The sequence below is a fragment of the Cyclopterus lumpus genome, chromosome 22, assembly GCF_009769545.1.
Source record: "Cyclopterus lumpus isolate fCycLum1 chromosome 22, fCycLum1.pri, whole genome shotgun sequence".
Lineage (NCBI taxonomy): Eukaryota > Metazoa > Chordata > Actinopteri > Perciformes > Cyclopteridae > Cyclopterus > Cyclopterus lumpus.
Window position 1 is genome coordinate 13309716 of NC_046987.1, and position 10931 is coordinate 13320646.

The 10931-nt window shown below is 40.2% G+C and overlaps 1 protein-coding gene across 1 annotated transcript; it reads right to left on the reverse strand.

Annotated features, from left to right (window-relative positions):
- Window positions 1-2133: 2133 nt before the first annotated feature.
- On the reverse strand, window positions 2134-10435 carry LOC117725349 (protein delta homolog 1). The gene is made up of 5 exons (XM_034525463.1): window positions 10384-10435; window positions 10080-10143; window positions 9428-9558; window positions 8196-8337; window positions 2134-2920 (listed from the first exon to the last, which is right to left on the reverse strand). The coding sequence occupies exons 1-5, from the start codon at window positions 10433-10435 to the stop codon at window positions 2134-2136; spliced, it is 1176 nt and encodes a 391-aa protein (XP_034381354.1).
- Between the last annotated feature and the right edge of the window lie 496 nt (window positions 10436-10931).

Sequence of the window (10931 nt, forward strand, 5' to 3'; positions counted from 1 at the left end):
TTTCCCATTTCAAGGGGAAATCATCTTGACCTCATAGAAAGGATTGTGTAGAGAAATCCCGTCTGACCGTGCATTTATCGTTCTTATTAGTAAATAGTTTTGTGACAATGGCATTCCCAGCATGTCAACCCAACCTGACTAGACATCTAATAAGCCAGAGTAAATGAACCACCTGTGTGAGTGTGCAGGGCCTTTAATAACTACAGATCATATTGTGATATTGTTGTAACTATATAGACCAGATTTCAAAGAAACAGTCACATTGAACAAGGTGCAAACCAGTGTGAGCTTCAGTACAAACCCATTAACACAAAGCAACTTGTATTTAATATACTATGCTTTATTTCCCAACATACAGAACATATGCTTGTTTTTCTAGTGCTGGCAAAAGACGTAAAAAATAACTACTATTTTTTTTTGTATCTGTTAACGTATCATTTGTATTTTGTTCTTAGATGTCAACAGACTGTGTCTTCGAGTTACCCTTTACTTTACATGTGAACAGTGTTTCCTTTACATTCAGAGAGCTTACTTATTGCATAGTACTGCATATTAAGTCCTTGTGACGTAGATAGGTTGGACCACAAGGTGGAGACAGAGACTGAAACAGTGATACTCAGGAGGAGAGCTGGCGGAGTCACGGTAATCATTCAGTTGATAATCAGTGAGTTGGGCCTGAAGAATAAATAAATCAAGCATTACATAGCGGGAGAGCAGATTTCAGGTGGTGCATAATGTGCATCGGTTGTGCATCTCAAACTGTGAAGCATCTGACGTATGTGCCTTGCTAAGCATCTGATCGTGTCTAATCAGATGCAGAACAGAAAACACCAACCAAGATGGTGATTTTATATATTTATTAAAAACATTGAACAGACAACACACATTATCTGGTCAAATCCCAACAGCAAATAATCTCAGACTAGAATAAATATTGTAAGAACTGCACAATCACTACTGCCCCTTGAAATGCCATATTTAAAATCATTACTACTGCACAATGTAATTTACAACCTGAAAAATACAACCTGTGTTATGAGAACACAAGGTAACCATCCTATAAGAGAATTGTAATAGACATTAACGGCATCTCCTCACAGGATGAATGGGGGCTGAATTGGGGTTTATCAGTCAAAAAAATCACTTTCAAATTACTATAACCCTCATGTCAGCAATTGATTCATTTGAATATGTTACATTAAATATGCTCCACACTATATCTTTACTGGGTGACAGAAATATGTTTTTCTTGTTTCTCATATAATCAGCATTCATGAATCCACTTCTCCCCTCAATCTGAAGTAGGTGTCTCATTGTGTCTCGCAAAATGAGACAAACAAAACCAGATGCTGCATTATTGATGTCTGGGCTGGGAGATGTATCGTGCATGGCCTCTGGAATTTCAACATTAACGGGAACACTGAGGCACTTTAATGAGTTTGAGATTGAGACAGTAGGTGAAGATTCATGCCATGGATACAAATATCTGAACTGTGAAACAAACTGTCACAGCTACGCATATATCTTTAACACCAACACCGTAACCGATAGTATCGTCACAGGAGCATAGCACCCGATCTCCGGTTCCCCCTCGGGTAAACACTGTTAGCTCTGCACTTTTGCATCAGTTTGCACTGTTAGCACTGTTAGCTACGAGCTGCCGGCTCAGCCACCGCCATGTTGAGAGGCAATCGAAAAGCTCCCAATCTCCTAAAATTCAGTATGATTACTTAGTTTGATTAAAAATACTGAAAGAAAAGTAGTCATGGTTGCATGTGCTCTGTTAAAATCAACTTCATTTTTCTTTTTTTAGTCATTCAGCCCATTATTGTATTCCAAATATACGTGTTACAAAGCGGTTAAATTATAACCTACACCACAATGTCATCAAGGTAGAACATATTTTATAATTTCATGACTGTTTAATTAGTAGTTATCAACAGTACGATATAAATTAAAAGTGTACAATCTACTGTTACACATTCCAATATATTCCAGTGTAGTCCAGTATCTCTCACTTTATTTACACAACTGTACAACAGTCATAGTATTTTCTTCTTCTTGACAATTTTTTCAACATTTATTAATGAACTCCTCCCAGAGGGAGAGCGGAAGGGGCAGAAGATGATTTATTCAGATGGAGGTGTAGTGTCTCCCAAAGCTGGTGAGTCTAATCTTCTCCGGCAGGATGACGTTTACCGAGTGCCCCAGCTCCTCCTGGCTCGTGCTGCCGGCTTCACTCAGCAGGTGTTCCCTTTGCTGACGAACAAGCTGGCTGTACTTGGCGTTAGCCAGCCACGTCTCACAGCGGCCAAAAAACACAATGCCTGTCGTGCCCAGGATAACCAAGCAGGTGAGAAGGGCCAGCATGCCAAAGCAGATGAGTTGGCCGTGGGTGACGAGGACGCCGGGGGAGTGGACTGTCTCCTTTAGGGTGATCTTAAGCAGGTCTCTCTCGGGCGGTCTGAGAAGCTTATGGAAGGTGTGAGCAGGGAGGGAGTAGTGCTGCGGAGTCAGCGCAAACACTCTGTGGTCCACAGGCCGGGCACCGACCGGCTTGGACCGGGCCTTCGGTCTGTGCTGCAGGGAGCATGTGGGACCTGTAAACCATTTCTGGCAAACGCAACGAAAGGTTCCATCAGGCTGACCGACACACATGCCCCTGTTGGCACAGGGCCTGACGGTGCAAGGTGAGAGGCTGGTGTCATTACAAGTGAAACCAGTGAAGCCGAGTGGACAGACGCATGTGAAGGACAGGCCGTGGTTCGTACAGTTGCCCCCGTTGAGGCAGGGGTTGGGCTGGCAGCTGTCAATGCTGATCTCACAGAAGTCTCCAGATGATCCAGGGGGACATAAACAGGAAGAGTAACCTGCTGAGCCATCAGCATCCGTACATGTGCCTCCGTTCTGACAAGGAGAGCTGGAGGACAGAGCAACTCAGTGTAAATATACAGCGGGGGAAATAATGCGAGTAATCTAGTACACAGATTTAGTACAGCATATTTTATCCCGTGTTTACAAAGCACCCAATTATTACCACAATTATGGACTTCTAGTCCTAAATCCATAATTTGCGGCATACCCCAAGGGAGTGGCATGGGGTCATTTACTTAATGTTGAATTATATATATATTACATTAATTAAAATCTACTTGCTCATGTGACCTTTCTGTATGCAGACGATACAGAATTTCTGACTAAATCAGATTAAAGCTAGAAAGAATTTCTTTTCACAGCTGTCTGTGAGAGTCATTTAAAATAGTATTTGTTTTGACGTTTGTCTGCAGGTGAGCTCACCACATCCCCACATGCCCCCAGGAGTGCTCTTTCACTGCAGATGGCTTTATTTTTTTGGACTAAAGAGTAGCTAAACCCCAGAGTTTTGGTTGTAGTGCCTCGAACCAAGGAAATGAAAAAAAATGAACAAATACTTTGCACTAAAATATCAAGATTAGGACCTGTTTCCATCAAGATAACTAGTAAATACCCATATACATCGTTTTTTAGCTGAAAAAAAAAAAAGTGGTTTGAGGTTTTAGTTACTCTTTAATCCTTTCACTGAATGCAGAGTTTCTTTTTTGTATCTGGAGCATTTACTCAAGACACTTTTTTTGGACGCTATAGCCTCTGCCTTGGCTGCTGCCACTGTGGCGTCTCCACCTTCCTGCCTGTCAAGGTATTAATACAGGTCGACTAACATACCGTGTCACCAATCTGAGAGATAGAATAAGCAGCTACGCTATGAGGTCCTGTAAGTAAGTGAGCAAGGTTGATTGATGGCACTTTGTGTAGTGCTTATGTAAGGAGATGGTTGTGGAGTACTCCTTCTAAAGACATCTGCATTTGTCTGGTGTTCTCAGCGTGTATGGGACACCATACCCCACGACGCCAGTATTCTGAGAAATACAAAGAGCTTTCCCTGGCGGTGGGAGGTTTAGTCAGTATTGCGTGAACTCATTCTTGCAAGGGTTTGAATGTAATGGATGTTCATTTTTATGTAAATATCCTGCACACTAGCTTTAAGATTCAATGAGTTCCTTGCTGTCTTTATTTCTAAATTTAAATTACATTTTTAAGCGTCCTTAATGGGTTGAGAAAATGTCCCTAATTCTAAATCTAAATACTCCATTTAAAACCTCATTGGAATATCTGAAAAATGAATTGTCACACAGCTGAAAATGGGACTGTTTTATTAGCTTGTGAAAGTCGATGTCGTAGAGATGGATGGTTTTCACAGGACAGGGGCAAAGTGTCGCTTTTTTCAACGTGGCTCTCTGATTATGAACATTAATTTCAGTTAGGGAAAACCGAGGCAAATTTAAAGTAAGAACATGTTTATTGAGGTAGGTCATGCTACAGTAATTGCACCAAAAAGTAATCATTTAGGTTTGATTTTGGATATCAGTTTTCAGGGGTAACCGTGGCACCGAAAGCCTTTCTATTCTCTAGACTGATTTATTTACTCAAAAGAGCAGTCCTGCTACATAGTGCAGCACTAACTTTATTTGTTGGAGTGTGTTATCTGACCACAAAGGCATCCTCACAAAACTGACTTCAGAATAAAATGAGTTTATTAGAGTATTAGCCAAATTACCTCTCCATACGCATCTGCGTGGTTAAGAACACAGTTCCTGATTTCTAAACTAAACTAACAATTTTTGTTTGGTATTTTTCTCACCTGTCTCACCTGACTTCAGATCCGTCATCTTATTATTTCTTCATAACAGGCCACAAGTAAATTAAGCTTGAGCTTTTGAGTTTTTGTGTCTGTAGGTGTTTTCTGTCTTGCCCTGAGACGTATCTATAATAACTATTCTGAAAGAACAGGGCAATCATTTGATATTATTATATCTTTAAATTATATTGTGATGATATGATCATATTACAATAATATGTTATGACATGTTATGTTTTCACGCAAACTGTAATTCCAAACTAATTGTCAATAAAAGCTTTTGTTATTTGACATTTTACAATTTTGCAATATTTTTTTTTAGAACACAGGACAGATTTACTTTGAATGATTGGGGGGATATTTTCTTGATGGATTGATTACTCTTTTGATCTATAAAATGTCAGAAAACAGTGAAAAATACCCAATGAAGCCCAGGCTGTTGTAATCAAGAGCATTTTGTCTGAACAACAATCCCAAACCCAAAAATACTCAGTGTATCTCAGTTGATTTGAATCTTTAAAATACAAAATGTTTGGCATTTTTGCTTGAAGATGATCAATTGCTGTTGCTGGTTTCAACTCAAGAATAATACATATTGATATCATGATATTGATTTCAGTAATTTTGCCTTATGAAACAGTGTAAAGCAGAGTTTCTACAAATAAAAAATATGTATCTGCAACAAGATATAAAAGGAGTCTGCATTAAAGTTGCTGCACCCAATCATATCTGATTATTGCTGCCATGCTTCCCAAACTGATGTTGATGAAAGTACACTGATGAAAAACCCCTGGATAAAATCAATCAATATCTTTAAATAGTAGCTTGTGTAATTTCGCAACCAGTCCCGAACATTATGACTGCATGAATAATAGCTCTAACCTACTTTTTAGACATATCTGGTGCTTCATAGAGGAGCTAATTATGAAACATCACACAGGCCTTGAGATGAATTCCCCTGGAATACAAGTGAATTTCCACTCATCACATTAGAAATGATATTAAGAGTCAGATGATTCTTTGAGGAGAGGAGGAGAGCTGTCAGTGCCCTGGCAGTGAGCTGTAGACGACTGTCTTTTAGATGTGTCCTTTAAATCAATAACAAGGCAGCCTCTCAGAGAACAATCATGGTGGGACGGCAGTCTGGAGAGCTGTGTCAGCAATCACTGTGTCCCCAGAGAGTCTTTCATATGTATCTGATGGATGAGCATGTCTGTAATCCAGCAGAACATTCCTAGAGCTTAAAGGAATGAGCCACTGTTTTTGTTGCGGACACTTAAAAAAGTAAATATTTAAGATGTAGTTTTTGCCTGCATGTAAAATTAAACAATGGGCCCGGGGAGCAATGGGTTGTGGGATAATGACCAATGCCCAGTACACATCTGTGGTGTCCTGCAAATACTGGCAAAAATAGGCTGGATCTCTAGTCACATACTGCATAGAGAAGCCTTTGAAATGTGATAGCCTTGTTGAGCATATATCATTCAATATAATCTGATGACTTCAAAGAATCTCTAAATTGGGATACAGCTTATGATGCTGCTCAGGTACACGCTGCCAGCTACTGCTTGTCAACAAGGGGAGAGCACAATCAACATGGCTGCTGCAGTCTTTATGACAAGAGGAAGCTGGAGGATGAATTATCTGAACAATCCTTGAAAATGCATGCCTCCAGGAACATTTTTGTTTTGGCTATATAGGCATAGTAGAGTCACACTTTGCTTTGATTGTTTGCAGTGTTTTACATTTGCTGACTGAAGGAAAAGGCCGGCCCTAAACATGCCAAAGGTTCAAATCAAATAGCACATTTTGTCTGACCAACAATTCCAAACCCCAAAGAACTCGTTTTATCATGAGTCAGTAAATGTGCATCTTTAATAGCTAAATATTTGGCATTTTTGCTTGAATATTACTTAATTAATCGGTTCGATCAATTGCTGTTGATGGTTTCAACTCAATAATACACTTATTGATATTGATTTTGTTCATGTCAGTGTGTCCTTGAGTAAGACACTTAACCCCAAATTGCCCCCGTAGGCTGTGCGTGCGGAGTATGAATGTCAGTTAATTCTGTCTGATGTTCACCTTGCATGGTAGCCCCCTGTCATGGGTGCTAATGGGTGAATGGCATGTAGTGTCTCAATCCCGCTGTACACTACCTGCTCAGCTGGTGAATATAGTGGAGCAATTATTATCAGCTGATATTTCCCTCAGGAGCTGGTTGAGACCAAAATCAGAGCTAACAGAGAGTGAAGGTTGGTACATCTTCCAAATGACCAGCAAAACGTTGCTCTTTAACTGCTGAGTTGTAAATAAGCAACACATGCTAACAAGTTAGACTAGGGGTGTTGCAATATATGCTGTATTAATGACATTTAAATATTGGTCATGTTGATAATGTCCATACAATAATAATATGATAATAGGCTTCAATAACTTAATGCATACAGTTATGGTTAATGACTCTCTCTCCATCTCCTTAAATGTGTATCTGAGTACTTAATTTGCCAAAAAAAACGAGAAGAGAGAAAGATGGATTTGAGAATACCTTTGTTTTCCACAAAATAGATATAGATATCGCAATAATATCATTATCTTCAATTCAATCATGTGGTGAAAATCAAATATTGGGACAGCCCTAATATAAACCAAAGCAATAGGTTAATGTTGTGTTCATGTGGCCAAATAACAATCAGTAATTGCATGTTTCAGATACCCCTACCCTACGTCGGTGCACCTCCAGTGCCAATGTCAGTTTGTCTATGAATTTTATTTCCATTTTATTTTGAGATTTTGTTATTTTAAGCTGCTTTACAAACATATGGCCAGGGACAGCAGATGGAAATTAGCCTGGCTAACTATGGCTCACTTACAGTCCTACTGTTGATTAGTGTGCATTGTCCCTGCAAAATAAATTAATACAAACATTTTTTTTTAAAAATGTGCGTCAGGTGCTTGAATCCTGCTGGCAGGTTCTTTTGTTGCTATTGTTCGCTATCAACAGCATGTTCTTTGCCTTTCATGCCGTGTCGTAGACCTACACACCAGAAAAGTCAGACCTCAGAGTAAGTTAACTTTGTGACTATTAATAATGAGCTAGAGCAAGTGGAGTTTTCCCTTTTCACAAAGTTGGAAATTTGTCAGTTCCCACATTTTAACATGCTTGTGTTTATGGGGGAATCATATCAAAGCAAACCTCTCTGCTTGTCTTACAAATGTGCAAACACCCTCTTGCCTCTTACAAGTCACAACAACTAAGCCGGCTACAGTTTTGTGCAGTAGGTAAAAAAGATCATTCGATAGTGTCTCTACTAACAGCATGCTATTAGGAGCTACATATACTGTACATGAGCCACAGTGTGAGGTGCAGTTCGATTGGCTCCCTTGCGGATACAAAGAGAGCTGACAGACATTGCTCCATCTATTGATTATTGCTCCAAATGACAAACAAATTGAGATAAGGCTGTAAAGCATGGAGTATTCCTTTACTAAAATAGAACTTAAAAAAAGGTGCTGGTACCTGTTTGTGAGACACAATCCTCTCTTCAGGAGGCAGTTTTCAGCAGCGTATCCATGGGGACAGATGCACAGGTATCCCCCCTCCCCTGTCTCTATGCAAGTGGCATTACCAACACAAGGACCGGATGAGCAAAGGCGAGTATCTGTTGTTTAAAATAGACAAAAAAAGCATTCTGATTTTAGATATTGTGTGCTCTCTCTCTGTCTCACTTCCTGTCTCTCCGCCTGCTTTCTCCCTTCTTCTTTTTTTCCCCACTTTTCACGGCTCCCCGTGGCATCTTGTCACCAAGAACAAAAGTGAAAACACAGGCGACAACATTTCACAGGAAAGTAGCTCATATGCTGAAACAGAATAAGAGACTTACTGTGTGTGCTGAAGCCAAAAAATACATACTTTGTTGTATCTTCTAAGAGGTTGCTCGATAGTGGATTTAGCACACATTTGTTCTGACCCTGTGGCCAGAACAATGCGTCGAAGGTTTTGTTAAAAGAACATCTCAATTGATCTAAATATATCAAACGTCTAAAACATATTTTAAAGTCTGTCGTGCATTTATGGTTGGAGTAGTTGGAGTTATTATCATGAGTTAATCACAAGCACACAGATATTTTCATCAAAAATGGACCTCATTATGTCTGATAGAGCCGCAATGCAAAATGGTGATGTACGTCCCCGTGTGACTGCCGGCGGCTGCGCAGACATCAGAGACCAGTTCCACCGACAAAGTGGTTTACTCGGTCGACCTCTACCTATTATTGATTAAGTGGCAGCAGGTCATTTTCATGTGATAATGTTCATTGTAGATACTATAGGATTAATACCTACATTGCTTGATTTAAATGGAGTGTCTGAATGGAAATGTGACTTTTACATTGCTTCAACATTTAATTTCCTGCAGCCTCAGTGGATTCAATGTTGACGTTTTCCAATCATGTGTCTTGCATAAAAGCTCAAAAGCAGCATGTGTGTATCTGTTATGATATCTATAATGTATGTATTTATTGCAGTAATCTTCGGCAGTAATTTTGTGTCTTCAGCTTTCATCTTTAACCCATACGTATTATTTGCTGAGACAGATATGTTGTTCTCTAACTTTGACCCTCTAAAAATACAGTGAACTATTCTCCGACACCTGTGTGTCCCCGGGGCTCCATGACTCACCCTAACCTTTGGTATGTCAGAAAGTGTTTGAGGTAGAGATGCGAGTGTCAGGGGAGCTTAATGAGACTCACCTTGGTCACAGAGGCTGCCCACCCAACCTTCCTCGCAGGCACATTGCCATGCCTTCTTACATGTGCCGTGCCGACAGCCGGGGAAGGGCACGCACCGGTCACAATTCTCTCCTTGCCATCCGGGTTTGCACCTGAAAGAGGGGGAAAAGGGAGCGATCCTGAACTATAAAGATACCCACAGAGCTCTGCAGTCCTGCTCTTGTCCCCATAATGTCTGCATGCTTTTCCCTAAAAAGGGAAATAAGTCAACAGTCGTGGTTGCGTTATCTGCTTAATGCAATAATTGGTTAAATTCCCAAAATACTAACAGAGATGTATTATTATGTTTGGCTCAAGTGTAGATACAGTAGCATTTGCCAGAATAACATTTTAAACTGGGCATATTTTGCAACCAGAAGCATTTGAGCTATCTATTCAGATAACAATGCTTTATACTGTTCAAACACAAAAGGGCTGATTTGGCAGTTGACTTAACACAACCAAAAGTGACAAACAAATCAAGAAAAAAACAACAGAAGCATCCAGTTTGCCGGATTGTGATTGCATTTCTTTAAGGGACATTTACAGCTCCAGTGAGTTATGGAAATAAGGTCTTAAAAGTCCATTGGATTTAAGCTTTCATCTACACAGGAATCTGGAGTCGTTTTAGTACCTGCACTTCCCTGGCTTCTCACAAAACCCATTTTCTGTGTTGCATCCTGCGCTGCAGTCCCAACCTTTGAGACGGATAAAAAAGGGAAGAAAGGGGCATCATCTGTTTGCATGAATAAAATCTAAATAGACATAAAACATTCATAGCAATAACATATTCATCCGTTATACTTTCAGTCCACGCAGAGAGAAAATCGGTTCAGAGAAGAGCCCCCCCCCCCCCCCCCCCCCCCCCCCCGCCCCCCCCCAGTCAAATGTGCGTCTCTGACAGTTGTCTCAGTGGATTGATTAACATCTCAGATTACCTTTGGCGATGCCCGTCACGACCACAATTAAGACCACCGCTGTGAGATGCATCGTAATATTCAGCAACACCCCCCTTTGTCCTGCAAAATATGAAGCGTGAAGTTGCAAAAATAGCTATCTTCGTGTGAAGAAGCGCTGTTACATGTTACATGAGACAAACAAAAGTTAATTTGAAGAAAATACATCTTAAATTGGTAATTCAGCGAAAATGGCAACATTGGAGCAGTCTATTCGCGAATGGCTGTTAAACGTAGGTTATCATAGTGAACATCACACTGCCAATCTAAATATATGTTGGGATCATTTTATGTTCTCGAATAAAGGCCTAATTGACGCACCTGAACCATATGAGTCTGCATCCATTACGCACGAGCACAAAGAAAGAGAAAAGCAATTTAATTTAAAAAATGAATATTTTCAATCTCGAAAACCTTTTTGAACTTCAAGAATCTCGTGCCATCGGCATCACTGCCTGACTTACCTATGTCGCGCCGGCGCTCTGTTTCCAAGTGGCTTCGGTCATATTTGACTGATTTGACTTCTTTTT

Bases quoted from the DNA above. Each gene is read 5' to 3' on its own strand.
- LOC117725349 (XM_034525463.1), bottom strand. From the start codon at position 10,435: ATGCATCTCACAGCGGTGGTCTTAATTGTGGTCGTGACGGGCATCGCC. The intron at 9,559-10,079 runs GTACTAAAACGA...CCCCTCTTTCAG, and splicing joins GAGAAGCCAGGGAAGTGCAG to GTGCAAACCCGGATGGCAAG. The intron at 8,338-9,427 runs GTGAGTCTCATT...TTTAAACAACAG, and splicing joins GGGCAGCCTCTGTGACCAAG to ATACTCGCCTTTGCTCATCC.